Source organism: Danio rerio, chromosome 24, assembly GCF_049306965.1.
Source record: "Danio rerio strain Tuebingen ecotype United States chromosome 24, GRCz12tu, whole genome shotgun sequence".
In the NCBI taxonomy this organism is placed as follows: Eukaryota; Metazoa; Chordata; class Actinopteri; order Cypriniformes; family Danionidae; genus Danio; species Danio rerio.
The window spans coordinates 1196173-1220366 of NC_133199.1; the positions used below are offsets into that span (position 1 = coordinate 1196173).

General features: G+C 37.0%; 1 protein-coding gene and 2 long non-coding RNA genes across 8 annotated transcripts in view; 1 reads left to right on the forward strand and 2 right to left on the reverse strand.

Annotated features, from left to right (window-relative positions):
• The window catches only part of si:dkey-192l18.12, a 79545-nt gene extending 77918 nt beyond the window's left edge, over window positions 1-1627 (reverse strand). For both annotated transcript variants that reach the window (XR_012399645.1, XR_012399646.1), the window contains exons 1-3: window positions 1319-1627; window positions 738-833; window positions 142-256 (exon numbers count right to left, since the gene is read on the reverse strand). This is a non-coding gene — a long non-coding RNA (si:dkey-192l18.12). The remainder of the gene's footprint in view (window positions 1-141; window positions 257-737; window positions 834-1318) is intronic.
• A 701-nt stretch (window positions 1628-2328) lies between these two features.
• Window positions 2329-3959, forward strand: si:dkey-192l18.10. Its single transcript, NR_170154.1, is given in 5 exon segments — window positions 2329-2524; window positions 2598-2660; window positions 2757-2928; window positions 3020-3112; window positions 3205-3959. It is a non-coding gene; the product is annotated as a si:dkey-192l18.10 (long non-coding RNA).
• Window positions 3960-5933: 1974 nt separating this feature from the next.
• Window positions 5934-24194, reverse strand: part of itgb1a (integrin, beta 1a) — a 46923-nt gene continuing 28662 nt past the window's right edge. For 2 of the 5 annotated variants that reach the window (XM_017353835.3, XM_017353834.3), the window contains exons 7-17: window positions 24031-24186; window positions 22966-23061; window positions 22458-22547; window positions 20482-20622; window positions 20101-20303; window positions 18528-18766; window positions 17016-17238; window positions 16616-16848; window positions 15053-15219; window positions 11154-11231; window positions 5934-9421 (exon numbers count right to left, since the gene is read on the reverse strand). In XM_017353835.3, coding sequence (XP_017209324.1) covers window positions 11154-11231; window positions 15053-15219; window positions 16616-16848; window positions 17016-17238; window positions 18528-18766; window positions 20101-20303; window positions 20482-20622; window positions 22458-22547; window positions 22966-23061; window positions 24031-24186 — 1626 coding nt within the window. In that variant the 3' untranslated portion in view covers window positions 5934-9421. 5 annotated transcript variants of the gene reach the window in all.

The following is a 24194-nucleotide window of genomic DNA, read 5'->3' on the forward strand; positions in this document are numbered from 1 at the left end:
ATGTTGCGTCACAAGTTGTCACTGGACGAATATGCAACCAAATTTACCTCAATAAGCCAACGTCAGTAATAAACCAACTGCATTAAAACATAAACAGTACAGGCACAGCGGCCCAAAGGGTAAACACACAAAGCTACTCACTCATTTAGGTGTATTGTTCTTCTTCTTCAGGGCCTTTTTCAGCATATTCAGTCACGGTGTCCATGGTGTTTAGTACATGCAGTTTGTTTTGCTCATCTTTGACATCAGTTCATTCCTACAAGTTTACACACACACACAAAACTGTCTATTTTGGGTAGTTTTCATTGTTAATGTCCCACTTTTATGTTTGTCCATTGTTTAATGCTGTTAGCTAGCCATAGTCTGCTAATCACACAGTCGGTCTTCTTGTTTTGGGTTAGCAAACAGCTGTTGGTGCCGCCATATTGACCATATACTGACTTCCTCCATAATAATATAATTTTAGACAAGTATTCATTGCCAATTCTGAATAATGAAGTCATATAACCAGCATTAAAGTACTGGAGAGTGCTAATGTTTCTTGAAGTGACATGTAATTTCAGTCTGAATATTCAAAGTACCACAGTAAACAATACAGGGAGTGTGACATGTTGTCACTGGACAAAAATACAACCAAATTTACCTCAATAAGCCAATGTCAGTAATAAACCAACTGCATTAAAGCATAAACAGTACAGGCACAGCGGCCCAAAGGGTAAACACACAAAGCTACTCACTCATTTAGCTGTATTCTTCTGCTTCTTCAGGGCCTTTTTCAGCAAATTCAGTCACGGTGTCCATGGTGTTTAGTACATGTAGTCTGTTTTGCTCATCTTGAAACACACACACACACACACACACACACACACACACACACACACAGACACAGACACACACAAATGTCACTGGAGGAATATAAAACCGAATTTACCTTAACTCTGTCAACATCCCTGCTGAAATATCCAGTTTAAACCAGCCTAGGTCGTTAGCTGGTTTTCGCTGGTCAACCAGCCTGGTTTTAGAGGGGTTTTGGCCATTTTTAGGCTGGTTTCTGTCATTTACAGCCTGGTCTTAACTAGTCAGGCTGCGAGATGACCAGCTAAAACCAGCTTGACCAGCCTAGCAAGACTGGGAGCTCAGCCTAAACCAGCTATGTCCAGATGGTCATTTCCCAGCCTGACCAGCTAAGACCAGGCTGGAAATGACTCTTAAAAAAAACCTCTAAAACCAGCCTAGGCTGGCTTAGTGAACCTACTCCATCCAAACATAAACAGTACAGATACAGCAGCCCAAAACGTAAACACACAAAGCTACTCACTCATTTCTGTTGTTTTGTCTTTAAGGCCTCTTTCCCAGCAAATCCAGTGACGTTGTTCATGGGGTTTAGTCCTGACAGTCTGTTCTCTGAGATGGTGCTTTAACATCAGTTCATTCCTACTAGATGACACAGACACACATAAAAACTGTCTGTTTTGGGTAGTTTTTAATTTTTAATACTCTACGTTTGTGTTTGTCCATTGTTTAATGCTGTTAGCTAGCCATAGACTGCTAATCACACAGTAGGTATTCATATTTGGGGTTAGCAAACAACTTTAGGTGCCGCCATTTTGTTTTCTTTTGATTTCTTAGATTTTTTGCGCGGCAAACCAGCGTTTGCACGTAATGAGCGTCATAAATGACAGCTCGTGTGTTTACTAACCGGGTTGCCAGATCCGTTTAACAAAATGCGAGCAACTAGTGATTTAACGTCTTTGTGGCTCGTATGTTGGAATTCCAAGGGAAAACTACGGATTTGGCAACATTACCGCTCACAGCACGTGCAAACTCAACTACAACTGGAAATACGGGAAAAGAAAAAGGACAAATTCATTGCTGCGACATTTAAATGTCTTGCTCTACTGCATAATAAAATAATCACAATGTTTAGTTTTTTATTTATAAGCATCATAAATCTGCCTTTACAAACGAGCCTTCAGAAATCTGTTATAAAGTTTCAATACACAGCTGTAATACATCTTATTTACTATTAACTTTAAACAATGTGTCTAGCTTATTGACACATTAGCATATATAACATTTAAAATATATAAAATAAGTTATATGACACTAAATTTATGACTGGCACAGATTAAATATAGGCTGTGCATTACAAAGCACAGGCTATTCAATTGTTATTCTTATAGATAAATTCTGCATGCAATATGCAAGTGTGGAGATCATGATGTTTTAATTGTAATTGGGCAACAAAATCAAAGTAATTGGTTTCAGTTCCTTTGTAATCAATTAAGCAATTAAATAGCTCAGATATAAAATGGGGAGATGGAGAGAGCGCTGCCTTTTGAAGGACTGCACATGCTGGTGAACTTGACCAGAATGCATGCACATTCAGGCGCTTCTCCTTTAGGGGTGAAAGTGGACCAGAGATGTGTAATATGCATGTTCTCCAGTTTCCATGTTGCTGGTAAGCTCAAGGAGATGATTTTTGCAAAGCTGTGATTTAGTAAAGAAGTAAAAACCCTTGACGGTAAGAGGTTCTAATCTTATTTTCCCCTGTTCAATTTAAATGGATCTATTTAAATGTTTGTTTGTCATTGCAGCTTATTTAACCATTAAGGCAACTTCATTAGATCAACTTCACCATTCCTCAACACAACACTGAGGTGAGACGTGCAGAGAGAAGCCGAAATACAAAGATTTGTGCTTTGGTTTTAAACTATGTATGAATGTAAATGTTTTAACTTTCCAATTTATTTAAGGTGGACAAGTCTCTAGAACTGCTGGCATGGACATTGGTGAAGTCACCAGGCCAACAGTGGAAGCCAATACATTTGTGTCCTTGGTTGACCATCACGAAATGGAGCAAGAACTGAGACATGACTTGACCTGTAGCTCTTTCGACATATTGTTCTCAGTTACATTTAATAAAAGGTAAATATGAAATCAATCCTCATTTGAGACCTTAACATGTGTATAATCTTATGCTTGGCAGTTAATTTTCTCCATTCTTCCGTGTTTGCAGAACACCTCATTGATTATGCCATCTACTTCAGTGCACTGGGGGATGTTGACTGATACAGATTGGACCTCGCTTCAACACCCCTCCACCAATCTGGTATATAATCAACATGCATGTTATTGAGCTTTTTAATGACTTGTAATCTTCTTGACAAGCAAAAATTAACATTTATCTGATCTCTTTTCCAGATTTGATGCGACTGCTGGTTCTGCATTACTTGTGTGGGCAATCCATCCACAAAGGATGATCACAATTGTTTGACTTATTTCAATTGCTGTAATGCAGAAGTGTCCAAGCTCTATCCTGGAGGGTCGGTGTCCTGCAGAATTTAGCTCTAACCCTATTCAAACACCTGAACCAGCTAATTGGTATCTTACTAGATATTTCCTAGCAGGTGTTGGAGCTAAACTCAGCAGGACTCCTGTACTGAGGACACCTATGCTGTAATGAGTCTCAACTCCATTCCTGGAGGGCTGCTATGTTGCACAGTTTTGCTCCAACGCTGATCTCATTACACCTTGATGTGTTTGATTTAAAGTTGGAGCAAAACTGTGCAGTGCTGCAGCCCTCCAGGAATGGAGTTTGAGATTTGTGCTGTAATAAAGCATCTTGTATGGGTTTTTTTTTCTCAACTGTTTTCAAACTAAATATCCAATCTTAAATTTCACATGTTAAAGTTAAACAAAATCAATACTGAACATTATAAAACAATTTTTTTTTTTTAAAATACAATTGACTAAAGGTGATTAAATTACATTTAAATTACATTACACTTCTAATTACAACAGTAAAGAAATAAATTTTAACTCTGCATTTAAAAATACTTTTAACAAATCTATTTAGAACTTAGTATTTATAACTTTTCTTTTAAACTTTTAAACTGAAAATAACTTTTCCCCTCTCTAATAAACCAGAAATTTCTACAAGCGATATGAATCAATATGTCTGCTATTAAACTGCATGAATGTTAATTCGCCCCCATGGTCTAAGTTAGTTGTGACATAATTTCTACCAGAATAAAATCCTAATATAATAAGAATTTAAAAAGCTTAATATAATATGCATCAGCTTCTAGAAACACTATTTGCCTGAGTTAAAACACAACCAAAACTGCTCTAAGCTCCTTTAAGCTCTATAAGCAAACAACTATTAAAACCTAGAAATAGTTAAATTTGCTTCGGGGTTGGAGATAACATTGTGTGTTAGAATTAAAGAGTTTAGTTGTTAGATATAATCCAGAGTCTTATACACATGAGTTTACTTACCTTAATGGAGGCAGTGCTCTCAATCTCAACTCCAGCAGGGCCACATCAGCTCCAAATCACAGCAGGTGGTCTCGATCACCTTGATTAGTTGGATCAGGTGTGTTTAATTGTCAGGACTAATTCAGAGTCTTGTAGACATGAATTTGCTAACCTTCAGCCATCATCTCTAACTCAACTCCAGCAGGTTCACATCAGCTCCAAATCACAGCAGGTGGTCTTGATCACCTTGATTAGCTGGATCAGGTGTGTTCAATTGTCAGAATTGACCTAGAGTCTTGTAGACATGCATTTGCTTACTTTAAAGCCGTGATCTCAAACTCAGCTCCTAATCACACCTGGAGGTCTTGATCAATTTGATTAGTGCATCAGGTGTGTTCAATTTGAGCTGCAGCCCTAGAGCAATCGAGTTTGATGCCTTACAGCTGAAACATTAGCATCAACTACATGCTTTGAAAATAGCTATCTATGATCTATATGCACTACTAGTGTTTTACAGGCACCAATAGACCTCAGGTGAAAGGTTTATGTGACTGTTTTCAATTTCATACGGTTCCTTTAACATTATTGATGTTGTAATGAGATTAAAATATACTCTGTTAAATGAACTTCAGCATTTATTTCGTTTTTCCAAGCGTAAAACGAGATAGAAAACGTTTTAAAGCTAGCGTCATCCGGGAAGGCAGGCTAGCATTGAACATACTGTGGTAAAATTAATGTCCATATTTTAAAGACATGACGCGGTCCATTGTAAATTAATGCAGTGCTTCTTGTATGGTCTGAGACCAACTTTAATTCGTAGCTCAATCAGACAGTGAAGATCAGTGATTTTTAAAGATATCAGAGCTTAAACGTGGCTTTGTATAGTATATGACCGTTCACCGGAAGCGCTTGAGTAATGACTAAACTTAAAAGTCCGCATTAACTTCCTAATAAAGGGTGAAGTAAATAAAACATTAACTTCCTAGCTTTAAAGGTATTTTCCCCGTTTAATGTCAGCTAGTTTTACGTGTAAAGTGAATATTAACGTTATTAAACCTAGCCTTCATTAATGTAAAAACGGTAGTTATACTTACAATTATTTACATTATTAATTAAATTACCCATTAAATTGTTTTTATTAACGCCTATCCCCACCATAACCCTCACAGCAATGTAAAAATATAAATTATTTCTGTATAGGGTCACAAAAATGATGCTATATTGATGCGAGCTGTATCCCTTCTAGACTTTACCTGTAACGTTATTTGTAATCCGCTGCTGCCCTCTGTTGGTCCATGCGCTGTCAGAATGGCCAATGACTTAAGATATACAGGCCATAAGCACTGCTTATCTTGATATATTGATATTTACTAGATTATATTTAATATAGGCAATTTTTATATTTATTTTAATGTTAATTACATATAAATAAACATACATGTGAGAGCCTGTGGTTGCATGTATGTTTATTAATATGCATTTAACGGGGAAAAAAATAACATAGCTGTCCAACTCTCCATCCATCCATCCATCCGCTAAGGTATCTATCTACTCATCCATCCATCCTATTTATCCACATTTCTATCCAACCATCTGTCTGACTGACTGTCCGTCAATCTGTCCATGTTGGATGTCTACCACCACTACAGTGTGAAAGAAAGACATAACACCGGTTATTTAGATTTAGTTTTAATAAATAAATTCAAAAACTGCAATATTGAGAAATAAAGGCACTTAAAACATCCTCAAGCGAATACACTGGCTGTCGGGGCAGGCAATCAAATCATTTCTTTTCTAGCTTGATCATATTTTGTGAGTGATTCGGGTTTTAAATGCCTGAAATGTTACTACATATGTTCAATTTAGCACAAGAGTCTGGTTCAGGAAGCAAATCCTCCATTCATTTTCCCCACAGTTTTTAACTGAAGGTATATACTCATCAGTTCACATGAATTCAACTTTTTCCTAAAATAATCAATACAGTGTTCAATAGTAGAATTTGAGGTGGGAAAACTACATTACCCAAGATGCTGTGCGCGCAAGTCCACCAATCAGAGAGTTAAGCACGTCAAGAGATCTTTAGCTCCGCCCACTTCCATGAAGCACTGCAATTGAATCTCATTATAACCTCAAACTACTTCAATATTTATGAATATATTTAGATCACGACAAACAATATTTCAAAGTCGAACAGAAAATGAATGGATGAAATACTTTGTGAACCAAAATCTATAAAAAAAAAAGTGAGCCTCGATCTATTATTATTATTAAAATAAGTAAAGCTACAGGGCTGATGTACCACTGAGTAAACTGTTTACACTCGAATTCTTCATTTTCTCCAATTACAACCCTCAAAAAGCCCGTTTGTAGCTTCATCTGACTTCAAATATGCAAATTACAACTTGACTTGGTTCATCTTCAGTTGTAGTTGTCAATAATCATACTCATTTCTAATGAAAGTATAAGGATATTTGGATTTTCTACACTTTATGGGCAACAAAACGACAGGATTTACACTTATACTCATCAAGAGTCACATAATAATTCAACATATAATTCTTCATAACATGTAAAATACACATAATGACCACGAGATGATCTTCTAAGAGCAACAATAAGAGAGAAATACATTTCTGTTTGCACAGTCTAAAAAAACAAGGCTTTTTTTGGCATGAAATGCAAGATCTGAGGGTAAACGAGTATGCATAGATGCTCAAACCAAACATTCATCAGCTCAGAAAAACAAACACATACGGCAACATATGACTGATAAAGCAGGACAGAATAAAAACTAACAACTAGACGATGGTTTAAAATTGCATTTGATCAGCTTCAATGATTTTTTTGGGTGATGATAAGGGATTCAACACAGGCTTATTGGAAATGCATCCTTCAGGAAACCATAAAAATCGACTTTTTGCATAAGTTTGACTGCGGTTTCTACACTGTCAGAAATAAAGGTAGGCGAGCTGATACTGGGGTGGTTCCTTTTCAAAAGGTTTGTACTTAACGGGTCCATATTGGTACCTCAAAAGTAAATATTAGTACCTCAAAATTTTAAGAGGAACACTTTTGTACCTTTTAGGTACTATTATGTACCCTTGAGGTTTTAATATGGACCTTTAAGGTACAAAAGTGTTTCTTTTGAAAGTGTACCACCCCAGTGACAGCTCACGTACCTTTATTTCTGAGAGTGTAGGTAAAATAAACACTATGATGACAGCTTTTGTTGCTTTTCACACTAATGATATTTACAGGGACATATTATTGATGAATAACGCATTATTTTAATGTAAAACTATGCGGTCACAGTGCACTTTTCTCTTCCATCTGCTTTTGAAAACACTATTGGTTGGGTTCAGGTCAGTGATTTGCTAGAATGCAGTTTAATGTTACTTAAAGGTGCAGTATGTAAGTTTGACACCCAGTGGTTGAACAAGGTATTGCACCCCTGGTTCAAAACACACACACACAAGAGCAGGTTGCCAGATTGACGACACCAACAAAGGCTGATTTAAACCATGTTTTAACTAAAAGCAACGGCACGTGATATAAGGAATATGCTTCATATTACTAAAGAGGCTTTTGTCCTAACCAACAACTGAACTTCAGAACTGAGACTGCAAGGTGCAAACCAACACATATCAGTGATTCAGCATCTACATTCAATCATGTTAAAAGGTTTAATATGTATTCATTAGATTATAAACCTCCCCATTTCGGCATCGTACGATGTTTAATCTAATGGGCTCAGTGCACAGCTAAAGTTTCAAAGCCGATGATAAACTTCTGGTGAAAGCTTAATGTGAGTAGTTTCAATTTCACAAGGTTGTTTATACAGCATCGATGTTGGAATGTAATTACAATTCATTCAGTTAAATAGACTTAAGCATTCGTTTAGTCTTTGAAGCGTAAAACGAGCTGAAAGACCGTTGTAACCGCTAGCACCGTCAGTAGCAACAGGCGAGCGCAGAAATTCCATTGAAAATACTGGGGTAAAATAACCGGTCATATATTAAACGGAGTTTAATGCAGAGCTTCTAGTCTGATCTGAGACCCACATCATATCGTATATCTAACAGGCAGTGAAGATTGCTGATTTTTAAAGAAATCAGATCTTAAACATGACAATTTTCTAATGGAAAGACTGAAATTAGGCTGAAAATGAGAAGTCTGTGTGCATATAGCCCATTGCTTATCACTGCCCATCTCCTCAAATAGCGTGTTGTTAGGACACGGGTTACAATGTAACCTGCTCACCTAATGCTTACATTTGTTATATTTATATTATTTGCTAACTAATAACCTCATGTGGAACTCTGCGTCTCATTTTGGAGTCTGCTACTGTCCACCAGACGTCGTATTTCAGTCACAGACGCATGCTTTGAGAGCCTTCTGACTGAATGAATCAAATACGGTGTTTTCCACCATCTGGCAACCCGGGGTTCTGAAATAGACGTGGCTATACTGGGTGGGTTAAAGAGACCAAAACAAAGACAAACGACGTAACGGACAAGTTCAAAGCAGAATATCTGACTTCAGCATTGCATTTCAGATAAACAGGAATGTTCACTGAGCATGTTTCTGAAATATCTGCACATATTAGGGTGTTTTTATGCTTTAGGAGAGTCAGAGCACCTTTAAACTTATTTTTTAAGAATAAAAATTAACTGCACTGTGGCCTTAACTTATGTAAATTTCCAAAAATCTTCCGCCCTCTAGTGGATTTGTCATCTGAAACGTACAACGAAACGTACCTGGAGCAATGCATTGCATGTTTTTCAATACTGTAGGCCTGTATTTCCACTAAGTCTGGATTTTTAAGGATCCCTTTTATATAAAGCTTTATGCAAAGGCACAGATATCTGTCGGTTCTGAATTGAGAGATTGCGTGAATGTGCACAGGGTGTAAAAGAAGGAAAACCAATGAAAGTTAAAAGACTATACAGACTGTACAGGTTTGCAAGGGATGAGAGGCGGACATGAAATACAACTTCCTAGTATTGATCTAAACGAATGAGAAAATAAAGAAATAGGGAGGAAATCCGCACACCCATCCCTTGCCAAACATCCTGGTGAGTGATTCTGATGGCCATTATTTGCCTTCGTATTTGGGGTTGATCACAGTTGTGACGGCGCTCTTGTAGATGGGGTTTTCTCCCTGCCAGACAAAGCCAAAAATTAAACATAAGAATGCGTAATTCAGTCTCACAATATCCTTAAACATAACACACTCGAGTGCAATAATCCTGAAAACCACAGAACATGCAGCTATATGACATTTATTGGTGAACAAACAGATATTCTGAAGCTTTTCAATAATATTATAAACAAATATTACTTCAAAACATGAAGTCAAACGCTGATTGAATATAACACAACACTTTCAGAAGCTCATGCTGAAGCTGATTAGTGGTTTTTACAGAACACTTAAAACTCACTTCAGAAATAATCAGGATTTTGAATCAAGAATGGAAGTAAATATGAGCCCTCCTCATGTGAAATTGTAATTATTCTTCAAAGTTTAAAGTCCTTCATATTATACTGTTCTTCTGGAGAAAGTCCTATTTCTTTTAGTTTTAGGCTGGAATAACAAAAAATAATAAATATAAATGCTAAAAAACTGCACATGTCAAAATGATTGCTTGATTGCCAACAGAACAAACCACTGTTATACAATGACTTACCTGATTACCCTAACTTTACCCTAGTGAAGCCTTTACATGTCACTTTAAGCTGAATACTAGTGTCTTGAAGAATATCTAGTCTAATATTATGTGCTGTCATCATGGCAAAGAGAAAAGAAATCAGTGATTAGAAATGAGTTATTAAAACTATTTTTGTTGTTGTTTGTTACACAGGAGAGCAAATACCTTTGTCTTCAACTGTATCTATATTTTCACATAAGTGTTATTAACGATGTCTCAACACACTCATTCTGACCTGTACTTATTAACATATGCAAGAGTAAGTGAACATATGGCACTTTATCATAGTTTAGATCAGTGTTTCTCAACTGGTGGGTCACGACCCACTTTGGAACATTTTCAGTGGGTCGTGGAGTGTGTGGTCAAAAAAAACAACAACAAAATATTCATTTAACTTAATTTGCTTATACCGGACTTTTATTTTGAAATGCACACGCAACAATTCTACCGTTTGAAATGTGAAATTTCATTTAATTATAGCAACAAATATGTTAATTATGGATTTACATATATTGAAGACAAAAAAAGACTTAAAGCCTCAGTGTATCATAGTGAGGTGCTCTATTAAGAGAGAATGAAACTTTCTAACTTAAAACAACATTTAGAAACCAGAAAACGTGTTTTATTAACAGTTCAGTTTAGTTCATGGTAACTGAACCTTTCCTTACCCTAACCACTGTTTACAGTATTTGTTGTTTTTACTTTGTAATATTATGATTTATCTTATGATAATCTTATGATTTTTTCTTATGATTTATCTGTCACTACTTGTTTATGTTAACAAATAAATACAACTGAATTATAATTTCTAAAATTATATTATAATTCCTAAAAATTTGGGTCGCGGCTTGATGACCATGTAAAAATGTGGGTCCCATGGCCAAACCAGTTGAGAACCCCTGGTTTAGATTATTAAAAATGTCTTGCTGGCAAATTGGGGAAAAAAACTGATTGTAAATGATGGAAGAAAAGCTGTGAGCTTCAGAAACACACACATGTACACACACACACACGCTGACACATGCAATTTACACACGCACACACACTCACATGTGCACACTCGGCCACATGCGCACACAACCAGGTGCACACACTCAGGTGTGCGCGCAGACTCACGCACGCACGCACGCATACACACACACAGACAGAAGAAAGGCCATGCAGAGAGAGGACAGATGTACAAACTCATAGAGCCGCAGCTTTACGTCCATAGTTTGGGTTCTGGAATTTATTAATGGGGCTCTTGTAAATTGGATTCTCTGTCTGAGAGTGGAGAAGGACAGAAAACAGATCAAGAACAGATGAAGCTCAACAGGAGAGAGGAAATGATGGACAACAAGTGGAGAACAAACAGATAGGTACTCTTAAAAAAATAAAGCTTCTTAATTGATGCCAACCGTACAGTGCAATGCACGTGAATGTTATCAATCATCAATGTCAGTAAAGAAGCTTTATTTGTGAAGAGCCTGTATTATGGGTTTTTGAGAATGAGCTTCCTTGTAGTGTGTAACACAGCTCTAAGTGAAGTGAACTATCCAGCTAAGGCTTAAATCTGAAAGTGGACAGTTTTTAAAGCGTCTTTATAAAGAGTCTTTGGAGTGACGTAGCTACGAAACAGAAGCCCCGCTTAACTGTTGTGCGCGCAAACCTGGGAAAATTTAAACATGCGGCGCCGCCCACAAACACAGCAGCAAACACAAACAGATCCTGAAGAGTCATGAAGACACTCTGCTTACTTGGATGTTATTGGAAGTGTGAGGGAAAGGAGTGCTTCATCAATCTAACACTTACAATGGGCGATTCATTCGTTTGTTAAAGGAAGGATCAGAAAAGTCTACTGATGCATGAGACTTTGACAGAGCTCGACAGGAACTTTAGTACACAGCTCCTGGATTCATTTCTTCCTCCATTTTGTAAGGGATAGACAATACACCAGGGGTGCGAGGAAATTAAGGCCAGTTTATTAGGCACAGTCAAACAAAGGCAGCCTGCTGCACGCTGAGGAGGAGCGCTGGTGAGGATCCCCTGGCTGGAGATGTGATTGTTGGGCAAAGCAGAGTACAGGTAAGCCCTGAGAACATATAACACTTCACACAAGAGGTGCCACAGCAACGACTGCAAATAGAAATGATCTACAGCTAGTAAGATAATTAATGAAATCAGATCTGGCCCATGACACATTTCATAAGTGTAAGTAAATGGTCGTCTCCTTGATTTCTCTAGCTTGGAAATGATGTATTTAAATGTGTTTTGTTACTTGTAACCGTTTGCAATGTATCTGGTTAAACTTTATTCTCAAATCGCGTCTAAAGACACGTTGAAAACGCGACGCGTGCGGCTTTGTTTACTGATTTAAATGTGTTTGTGAGCTGGCGTTCCACTGCCGTTTGTCGCTGCTTTGGCCACCGTCAGCTGCTCCTACACACGTGCAGCGGTCAAGCTTCAGAATATTCCAGCTTTTGCTGCTGTGTGGATTAATACTGAATGTGTGTCATGGTTAAGAATAGAGCAATATGCTGGTGTTTAACTGCACTGCTTTCGGGGGTGAGGTGCCTGAATAACACTGTTGAGTAAGCTTACTATGAAGCGTGTTTTGGGCTTAGATCGGATCCTATACCAATGTTGGCAACCCAGGGGCTTGACAAACCATGCTGGACATTTTACTGTCTCGCGCTGAACGCTGTCGACCAATCGCAACAGGCTGTCATCGGTCCAATCAGCGCAGATAAATCAACAAAGCAACACATGAATCGCTGAACGAATCATACAGGAGTCGCTGGGATAATTAGGTAAAAATAAATTCCTATTATAAGACCATGGAAGTGTTTTTTGACCTTGCATGCACATCAGTACGTTGTTGGAGACCCATACAACCGAAATATGACCCTTTTTAATGTATAATAGGGGCTCTTTAAGAGTGGACAGATTTCATGAGCATGAAGGGAAGAGGAGAAACATGCAAATTGAAATATCAAATCAATAATAGAATCAAGTGTAAATATGCATGAGGATGAAGTCAAGAGCTCTATTAATACAGAATGCTAGTATAATACTATAAAACATGGTATAAAACATTACCAACAAAGGAGTGTACTTGTAGCCATAAAAAAACCCTGCAAGTCACCAGTTAATTGTGAAATGAAGCATTTTTATTGGAATATAATGAATTAGATTGTAGTAACACCACTAAATGTGTATTAAATCAACCTTAAATACTGTAATTTTATTAGTAGCATGAGCCTAAAACAGCCCTGAGAGGAGAAGTTCACTTTTAAAGTAGGTATATCTTTAAAATGCTAAAAATAAATCTGTTCTTACAAAAATGATGCACTTTAAAGCAATAAAGTATATGTAAATTGAATGTTTTGTTTTGGTCATATATACTTTGAGTGCTTTTTAACCTCTTAATTTTGTAATTAATTTTGTAATTTTGTAATATTATATTAATGTATTTTTATCATGATTGAAGGTCCTGCTCAATAAACTAAAACATTTACAGTTAGTTACGATATAACTTCATATCTTCTGAACGGTGTATGTTGTGTATTTATCTGAGATTAGCTTAAAAAGGTGATTATTCTAAACGAACATCATTATGACAAGCATTCGGAAAGCATTCAGTAACACACGGTCTCTCTTTAAACTACATTTCTGTTATCTTTTAATTTGTGAATGTTATTTTATCTGCAAGTACAAAGTGTTGAGTACTGTGCTTGATTTATTTACAACAGCTTCAGTTCTGTGTCTTATTTCCAGCTGAATCTGAACACTGAACAGACAGCTGGCTTTTATTTTAATGCTATTTTTATTTTAATGCTTTATTTAATGTAAGATTGTGCTGACAAAAGTAAACACTGCAAGTATTATGATCATGAGGACAGTAAACTCAACTGTGGTCTTAATAGTGACCAGCAGAAGGCAGCAGTGAGTCTCTGATTTTTGACACACTGAACAGCGGTTGTTGCTAGAAGGGATGCAGCTGAGGTCGGACATTAATGAGAATTATTTATATTGTTTATTAAGTTACTCAATAATTGTCTACACCTACTCCAACACTTAACCTACTCCTAATATTACTGTAAAAACAGTAATTATAACCAGAATTATTTCTATTATTTACTAACTTACCCATTAACTTTATTTTATTAACGTCTACCCCTACCCCAACACTACAGCCAACCGTCACAGTAATGTAAAAACAGTAATTATAAAGAGAATTGTTTATATTAATTACTAAATTACCCATTAATCGTATTTGTATTAATTGTGCCAAATTAAAAGTAAAGTTTCTTGTAAAATTGGCCAAGAAAATAGCCACCTTTCAGTTTCTGTCGGTTTTATTACAACATGTAACTACAGAAGACTCGAGCTTTATATAGGAAAATAATTAAAACTTTTTTTTTTGAACGAAATGCTAATGGTCCAATTCACTTCAATTCATTATGCTAAGCTAAGCTAAAAGTGACCCCGACAGAACAAGAAATCAGCTGAATGGATTCAAAAATGGTTCAAGACTGCTATTTAACTTTGTGAGACGTGTAAGGTGGCGTGTTCCCTTAAAGTACACATGAAATCAGAGCTAACCATATTGATTTTGTTAGCTCTCATTGCTAGTTTTGCAATTCATCTGTGCATGTCATTAATAAAAAACAATAGTTTACTCTTATAATCTTGAACTGATACCTGAAAATGCACTTCCTGTTTGTTTTCTGTTAACCTCTTAAGATTACATCTGTTTGAGGTATTGGGTGGGGCTAACATACTAAACCACGCCCCTCCAGCTGTCAGTTTTGACATCAAACAGAAATGGTGAGGAGGAGGAGTCTGTTAGGTTGAAATAAATCTCCCCAAACCGTTTTCTCTATCTACTACATCCAATCAGCTCGCAGTGGAAAAAAACAAAGCCACGCCCACTGCTGTCATTTAATATTCTGTTTCTCTTGAAACTGCGTCTCACAGTACGAAAAAAAGAGGTCGACTTTAAGAAAATACCCAGAGCTGAAACTTTTAGCAGTAGGATGAAATATTTCGTTAATACAGGCCCAGATATCTGGCTCCAGTTTTAGCAGTGATATCTCTCCTACCGTGTCCCACTTGGCGTTCATCTTCTCCTTCTCGAATTTGGCGAATTCACGTCGGTCGTGGATGATCATGAGCAGCTTCCAGATGAGCAGCAGAGCGAGACCGATCAGCACGATTCCTGCCACTACACCGGCCACGATGGGGATGATATCTGGACCCGGCGGACACTCTGGACAATCACAAAACACAGCAACAGTCACCACTTATTATTGGTAATCATGTTCATGTTAACTGTAGGATCGCAATTGCCCTAATCTAATTTTGATCTCAGGGGGACTTTAATTTTGATTTAAGGTAGACTAATTCTGATTTAAGGGGGACTTTAATATTGAATTTCAGTGATATTTTGTTTTAAATGGACTTTATCTTTGGGCTCCCTGGGATTTTTGATTTTAAACAGACTAAGTTTGATATCAGGGGTTTTCTAATTTTGCTTTCATTAAGACTTTTATTTAAATTATTATTTTATATAACTTTTGTTTTACTTTAATTTTTAATTTTATTTTTAATTAGGATTTCAGAGGGATTTAAATTTTGATTTCATGTAGACTCAGCTTTGATTTCAGGGGGACTTTAATTTTGATTTAAGGTAGCTAATTCCGATTTAAGAGGCACCTTAATTTAGAATTTCAGTGATATTTTGTTTTAAATGGACTTTAGCTTTGGCCTTACTAGGATTTTTGATTTTAAACAGACTAAGCTTGATATCAGGGGTTTTCTAATTTTGCTTTCATGGAGACTTTTATTTAAATGATTATTTTATATAACTTTTGTTTTACTTTAATTTTTAATTTTAAATAGGATTTCAGGGGGATTCAAATTTTGATTTCATGTAGACTCAGCTTTGATTTCAGGGGCACTTTAATTTTGATTTAAGGTAGACTAATTTTGATTTCAGGGGGACTTTAATTTAAGATTACAGTGGGATTTTGATTTCACAACATTTTTAATTTCAGTGGACTTTAGCTCTGAGACTTAATTTTAATTTCAGGAGGTTTTCATTTTGACTTCAAATGGACTTATTTTGATATCAAAGAATTTGATTTTTATTTTTATCAATATCATTTTGATTTTAAATGGACTGTATTGTTGATTTCAGTAGAGCCTTAGTTATGATTTCTGAGCGACTCTAATTTAGATTTTAGGCAGACTTAGCTTTGATTTTAGGGGGACTTTAATTTTGGATTTTAGTGGCATTTAGATTTTTATTTAAGGGGGATTTTCCTTTTGATTTCAAACGGACTGTAATTTTTATTTCAGGGGAACTTTAGTCATGATTTAAATTTTAATTTAGGGTACACTGATTTTGATTACAGGGTGATTTAAAGTGGATTTCAGTGGGATTTTGATTTAAGGTAGACTAATTTTGATTTCACTGTGACTTATTTTTATTTCAGGGGGATTTTTATTTTGATTTCGAACAGACTCTAATTTTGATTTCTGGGGAACTTTTATTTTTATTTCAGCAGGATTTTCATTCTGATTTCAAACGGACTGTAATTTAATTTTTAGTGGAATTTAGGTTATGATTTCAGAGGGATTTAATAGTGATTTTGTGGACTCACCCATGGTCTTGACGACGTGCACCTCCTTCTCTGTGTTGTTGTTGACGGCGTATGTGTAGTAGAACCAGCAGTCTCGCGCATCTCTCTCCTTGCAGTGCATTAGTGGAAAGGCCTGCACCGGCTGCGGGAGTTTGTCTCGATCCTCCACCTCGATCAGGTTGAAGTAGCTGCAGTCGCGCTTACAGGTGTCCTTCTTCTCTCCGGTGCCGAACGCACGACACTGAACACACTCCCTGCACAATTTAATTACAGTTGAAATTATTTGCCCTTCTGTGCATTTCTTTTTCAGAATATAACTAATATATAGCTAATAACTCTGACTTCAACAGAATATGAACACATGCATGACTATGTTTATTTGACTGCGCAGTGGTGGTGTATTATCTGCATGAGCACTGACTTGTGTTCGGTGCAGACTCCGGGGCAGGTGGGGCAGATCTCGCAGGTGGGCCCTTGGAACTTGGGGTCTGTGCACCTGCAGGTCCCGCACTCACAGATCCCCCGGCCGTTGCAGATCTGCTTGTTGGAGGCCAGACAGGTGGAGGTGTCGAGGGAGCAGTCGCAGGCGCTGCCTGTGTAGTTGGCGTCGCACACACACACCCTGCACTCACAGCGGCCGTGACCTGCAGGACAACAACAGTGCTGTTATTATATTAGCATGTGCTCAGTGTTCAGAGCTGCTCACACCAGTGGTATAAAAATCTAAATTAGATGACCGCTAAATCTATCTGAAATCAAAATTACCTTGAAATCAAAATTAAAGTCCTCTGAAGTCAAAATTACACTAAAATACAAAATTAAAGTCCCACTGAAATCAAAATTAAAGTCACACTGATATCAAAATAAAAGTACCAGTGAAATCAAAATTAAAGTCCCACTGATATCAAAATAAAAGTCCCAGTGAAATTAAAATTAAAGGCCTCTGAAGGAAATATTTCACTGAAATCAAAATTAAAGTCCCACTGAAATCAAAATTAAAGTCCCACTGAAATCAAAATAAAAGTCCCACTGAAATCAAAATAAAAGTCCCACTGAAATCAAAGTCATCTGAAGTCAAAATCTCACTGAAATCCAAAATTAAAGTCCCACTGAAATCAAAATAAAAGTCCCACTAAAATCAAAGTCCTCTGAAGTCAAAATCTCACTGAAATCCAAAATTAAAGTCCCACTGAAATCAAAATAAAAGTCCCAGTAAAACCTAAATAAAAGTCCCACGGAAATCAAAATAATAGTCCTACTGAAATCAAAGTTAAAGTCCTCTGAAGTCCAAATCTCACTGAAATACAAAATTAAAGTCCCACTGAAATCACAATTAGTCTACCTTAAATCAAAACTGAAGTATAAATCATTGATGATAATTATACAGATGATAATTCTAACTATAACTATAATGACAACTATATTTGTGTCCACACAGCAATCGATAACAATCTGATTAGTTTTAGTTTATGCTTGTCTTATTGCATTAACCCCTTATAACCAGCAGATGTCCTCAGTGTGCTGCATTTCTAGCTCATCTGACCAGTGAATCCAGCTTGTGTAATTTATCTAATCAAACAGTAAATTCAGCTATCTCAGGCAGTGTAGTAGAAATGAAAACACAAACTATTTTTCACCAGCATTAATCATTAAATTCTGACTCAACTCATTGTTTCTAAATCGTCTTGCCAAATGTGACCTTCTTTGTACAATTCCTCAGCTTCTTTGATTTATACAGAACTGCTGAATTTATTTACCATATTTACGATGGGCACATCATAATTAACTGCAATTAAGCAACCTAAAAATGAACAGTACTTCTCCTACTTGACATTTTCTAGTTGATAAGTAATGAAATGACTCCTCTGTCACTGACTCAGCCAGCAGTACTGCATGTATTTCTGTGAACAGGACAGTGTAAGTGGTCCTGTACCTCCGCAGAGTTTGTTGTTGGAGCGGTCGCAGTTGAAGTTGTCGCACTCGCAGTATTTCCCGCTGTATCGCTCCTCTGGATTCTCCCGCTTCTTGCATTCGCAGGTCCCGCACACACACTCGCCGTTGTTGCTGCAGATGTCGGTGCCGTTGTCTTTGCGGCAGTTCTTGTCCAGATCCTCGGTGGACACTTCATCCTTCCGGCACTCACACTGACGACCCACACGACCCTTATTACACCTGAACACACACCAACACACACATTATATCATTTTTAAACATATTAAAGCAAATAATTTGTCCATATATATCAAGTCAAACATTATTGTCATACTGCTGCATGTGTGGACGTACAGAGGAACGAAATGTTGTGTCTATCAGGACAACAGTGCTACATAAAGTAATCATAAATACAAACACAACACTGGACATAAGAGCTACTATAAAAAACGATGCATAACTAACATATACTATAACATACTTAACTACACACATAAGACTATACAAGTACTTTTACATGAGACTGAACAATGTTGCGCAGGATATTGTGCAAGAGAGGTATTAAAGATGAATATTGTGCAGGAGTTAAGGTTGAAGCAAGCAGTATATATCATATACTCTGTCAACAGTCTTGCTGTGTATATTGGTGCATTATCATCCTGATACACAGCACCGCCTTCAGGATGCAGTGTTTTAACTATTGGGTCACATGGTCCTCCAGAACGGTTTGGCAGTCCTTGGCAGTGACCCTAATCTAGCACCAGTATTGGGCCAAGGGAATGCCATGTTATTGAAGCCCAAACCATCACTGATCCCCCACATGCTTCACTCTGGGCATCAGCAGTCTGGGTGGGACGCTTCTTTGGGGCTTCTCCACACTGTATCTCTCTCAGATGTGGGAAAGACAATGAAGGTGGACTCATTAGAGAACATTACATGTTTCACATTGTCAAAAGCCCAAGATTTTCGCTGTGGACACTATTGAAACCGGCGTTTGGAATTGGCACGAGTGACCAAAGGTTTGGCTATAGCAGCTCAGCCATGTTTATTAACCCTGTGGAGCTCCAGACCAACACTCTGGGCATCAGCGGTCTGAGTGGGACGCTTTTTTGGGGCTTCTCCACACTGTAACTCTCTCAGATGTGGGAAAGACAATGGAGGTGGACTCATTAAAGAACATTACATGTTTCACCTTGTCCACAGCCCAAAATTTTTGCTGCTGGCAACATTTAAACCAGCGTTTGGCATTAGCAAGAGTAACCAAAGCTTTGGCTATAGCAGCTCAGCCATGTATATTGACCCTGTGGAGCTCCAGACCAACCGTTTTGGTGGAAACAGGAGAGCTGAGGTGCACGTTAAGCTGTGCTTGCATGCTTTTTGAATACAATCGGGGTCAGCAGCCAGACAACCCTTTAGGCAGCTTCCCCTGGCGTCCACAGTTACTCCTGCTGGATGTGGTTCTTCTTGGTGGTTTGCTAACATTAGCCTGAATTCTGCAGCTCTTGGCTAATAATATTGTCTTCAACTGCACTTTAGACTTAACATAACTGACCAAAGACGTGTGTTTTTCTCACCTGCAGGCTCCGCACTCAAAGGAGCCATTGCCGTTGTGGCACAGCGGGCTGTTCTTCATGGCGTGTTTGTGGCATTCGCATTCGCAGATGAAGCTCAGTGTTATCTCCACCTCCTCAGTGAAGCCCAGCGGCTTGATCTTTATGGTCTCTGTCTTGCCTTGTTTAGGGCAGCCTTGAGCCGTGATGTTAATGTTGAACGACACCTGGAGATATAAATCAAAACAGACTTACTGTACAGAAATGACAGGCTACTGATGTCAGGGCCTGGTTGCATGAAAGTCCTTATGTAATCTGGCTTGGGTGTTTTGCTGAGGGAGAAAAACATAGAGCTTATATGCAATTGTGCCCTGGTGCATCTAAACGCTGTTGATTTGGCCTTACCTCGTCTCCGATTGAGATGTTGGAGCATTTCCTTCCACTCTCTCCTTCGTTGACCACACCGTTCTTACAGCGCGACTGATATGTGATGGTCACTCCTTCAGGAAGCTTACTGTTCTCCAGGATCACCTCTGAGGAAAGAGACTGACACAAAAACACCAGCTGCTTTCAAAACAGAGCGTGTTTATATTTTAAAAAGAGAGTCATTTGTGCACACAGCGAATTAAAACCGTATAGTTGAGTTAAGCGCCCTCTAGCGGTTGTAAGATTAATGGCAGTTTTGTGTTTTATGTATGAACGAAGCTAGTATCAGACAATGGGCTCTATTTTAACAATCTAAACACAGAATCTGAAGTACATAGCACAAAAGCACTAAGAGCATGTCAAAATAATAATAATACCACGACTACTACGACGATGGCTACAACGACGACTGCTACGACTACAATGACTATGACGACTACTAAGACGACAAAGACAACTACGGCGACTACTATTACTGCGATGGCGATGACCATACTACAACAATAATGATGACTACTGCTACGACAACAACGACAACTACTTTTACTACAATGACTACTACTACTACGATGACGACTACTAATACTTCTATGATGACAACAATGATGACAACTACTACTACTACTTATACGACGACGATGGCTACGACAAATTCTATGACGACAACTACAATGGCTACTACTATTACTATTACGACAACGATAACTATAAAGACAACTACAACGAGTACTATGACAACTACTATGACGACAACCATATTACTACTACTACGATGACGACTGCTACGAAGACGACTACTACAAAGACTGCTGCTACGATGACGACTACTACTACTTTTACTACGATTACTACTACGACGACTGCTATGACTATGCCTGCTGATATGAAGACGACTACTACTACTACTACTACTACTACTACTATGATGATGACGAAGACAACTACTACGATGGCGACTACTACTAATACTACTATTAACCCAACAGGTGGTTTTGTCTATGTTTGATCCAGCATTGGGTTAAAACCCCAAGTGTATGCACAATTTGTCCTATTTACAATTTACATGTACTTCTATGCACATGGCAGAGGCTTTACAACATGATTTACAGTCTATTCAAGGTAAGCATATATCAGTAGCTGCATCCCTGGGATTAAACGCATGGATGCTGTGCAACTGAATCTCTAATTTGCAACGAAAGCCTAATTATTAAATAGACGAAAGTGCACACTGCATTACGTCTCAGAGGTGGCATTATTTTAGCAATGCACATATGGGTCATTTTTCAGAAAAGAGATAAACAAGCTGTTCATATGAGTTGGAGGTAAAAAAAATGTAACACTTTACTTAAAGAGGTGTTCATAAGACCTTAATAAACATGACATGATATATGAATGAGAATTTATGCATGTTTATTACAACTGTCCTTACGTGTCATTAGCTCAGTTATGCCATTTTTAGATGCAAAGATGTTGACATAACAAACACATCACAACCAATCTTCATCTTGGTCATGATGACTTGACATACCCAAGACAACACAACATGTTATAAACATGGCTGTCATTATAATTGTCATGCATATTTTTCTGATCATGTTTTCACTGTATTTGCCATTAAAATCTCTCATTAAAAGTGTCAAATCATTTTTATATTAATATTTAAAGACATTTTGATGACACATTCAGCTTGTACTACTGTAGATGAAGTCAAAACAAACATTAATGTTGCTGATATAAAATCAAAACATTTATAATGGCTTCATGACAATCCTGCTTATGACATGGTCTTGGTAATGTCAACAAACAATGTCATCATTGCATTTAAATTACCGTAACTGAGCAAATGACACATAACAACAGTTGTCATAAAATCTCATTCACGTCCACTTGTCACATCATGATCATAAAGGTTTTATAAACACCCCTTCAAGTTTTGTCAAAAAACTTGTACTCACATTATAAGCATCAACAATGAGATTGATAACGTTGCTGGAGTTTGCTGAAAGCGTGCCGACTGCAGACTTTGGAATCAGATTTTTGAGTTCCTGTGGAAAAAGGGGAGAAAAAAAAACATTGAAAATATTCATGGATCTTCAGCACAGGGACTCGGGGTGTTTGTTTTACAGCAGTCTCTAAACTGCAGACAGGAACTCTAAATTATGGCTTTGGCATTCAGATCAGTCCAAACTGGGAAACTATTTTTGTGCTTGTGGATTTCCAAATACAGACAAGCTGGATTCAGACTGGTGACTTTCAGGCTCACAGTAGTAAAGACATTCAATAATAGCTTTTTAACAGGGACATTTCTTTTCAATTATTGAACTCACCCCCCCCAAAAAAAACAATTCAAGCAAGATAAAAGACTCTACGAGGGAAATAGACTACAGACACTCATAAATATGAGTTTCTGCTCCAGCACATGCAATCCATTCACAGCATTAAGCAAATCATCTGTGGACCTACTTTATATACAGGCTGAAACTCTTCTGTAACAGCGAAGATGGTCTGGATGTTGTTTTCACTCAGTTTCTGAACCAAGTGGGCGATCGAGGGGTAATCCTAGTCGAGAGAGGAAAGAAAAGAAATGAAAGTTATGCTAAATCTGTCAAACATCCAACAGTCTGGTATTAAAATTATCTGAAGACAGGAATGTAAACATTATAGGCAATACTCATGCAAACTATTGAAGGTAGAGAATATAAACAGGCCAAAATATTTACTTGAATAATTTAATTTGTAATTGAATATGATATACTTGGGCTTTAAGATACTTGAACTGGATATTTAAATCATCATAGATTATATAATTATTACTTAAATAAACATTAACAAATTTTTTTTATGTTATATGGAAATATTTGTCTTTAATTGTGCCATAATAACTAAAATTTAACAGAAAATTACTTAATAAAAACAATCAAACAAATTATATAGACATATTTAAAAAGCTATAAAAATAAAATAAAAATATAAATTACAGATATAAACAAATATAATAATATATTTTAAAACTACAAAAAATTGTAATAAAAATACAATCTAAAATAGAAAAAACATTTTTGTGTGTTTAATATTCGCAAAATTAATGATAACAAATTGTTAATAATAAATAACTCTGCAAACTACAAAAAATGTAATAAAAACATAAATGAAAAAATAGTACTTGTGCATGCTTAATATTAGCAAATTATTAATCATTAAATACTTTGCAAATAAAAGTCAAAAGCAGCGATATTGCTTCTAGACTAATAAAAGCAATACAAACCACCTACGATTAAAAGTCACTTATTAGTCACTAATGATTAAAAGAATTGAAAATGACTGCTTTTGCAGTTAAAAACAAATACAATTTAACAAATAAACTAATAAAAACAAATAAAACAACAAAACTAAACAACAAATAAAAATATATTTAATTGATAAAAAATGTATCTAATGCATATTTTACTTCCACCTTTTCCCTTCAATTCCTTCAAATATAACGCTAATTATAATGATGACAGTGTATTAGCTCAATCGTATACATACGTAATAATGGCTCATGGTGTACATGTCATTTTCTAAGTGACACCTCCCATCATTGGGAAGCACAATTCCTCCGAGTTTCCCATCTCCAGCAAAATGAAAACCTGCGTCAGTAGAGAAAACCAACAAACGGGTGACGTTTCTCCAGCCAATGTGCTCCTGAGAGG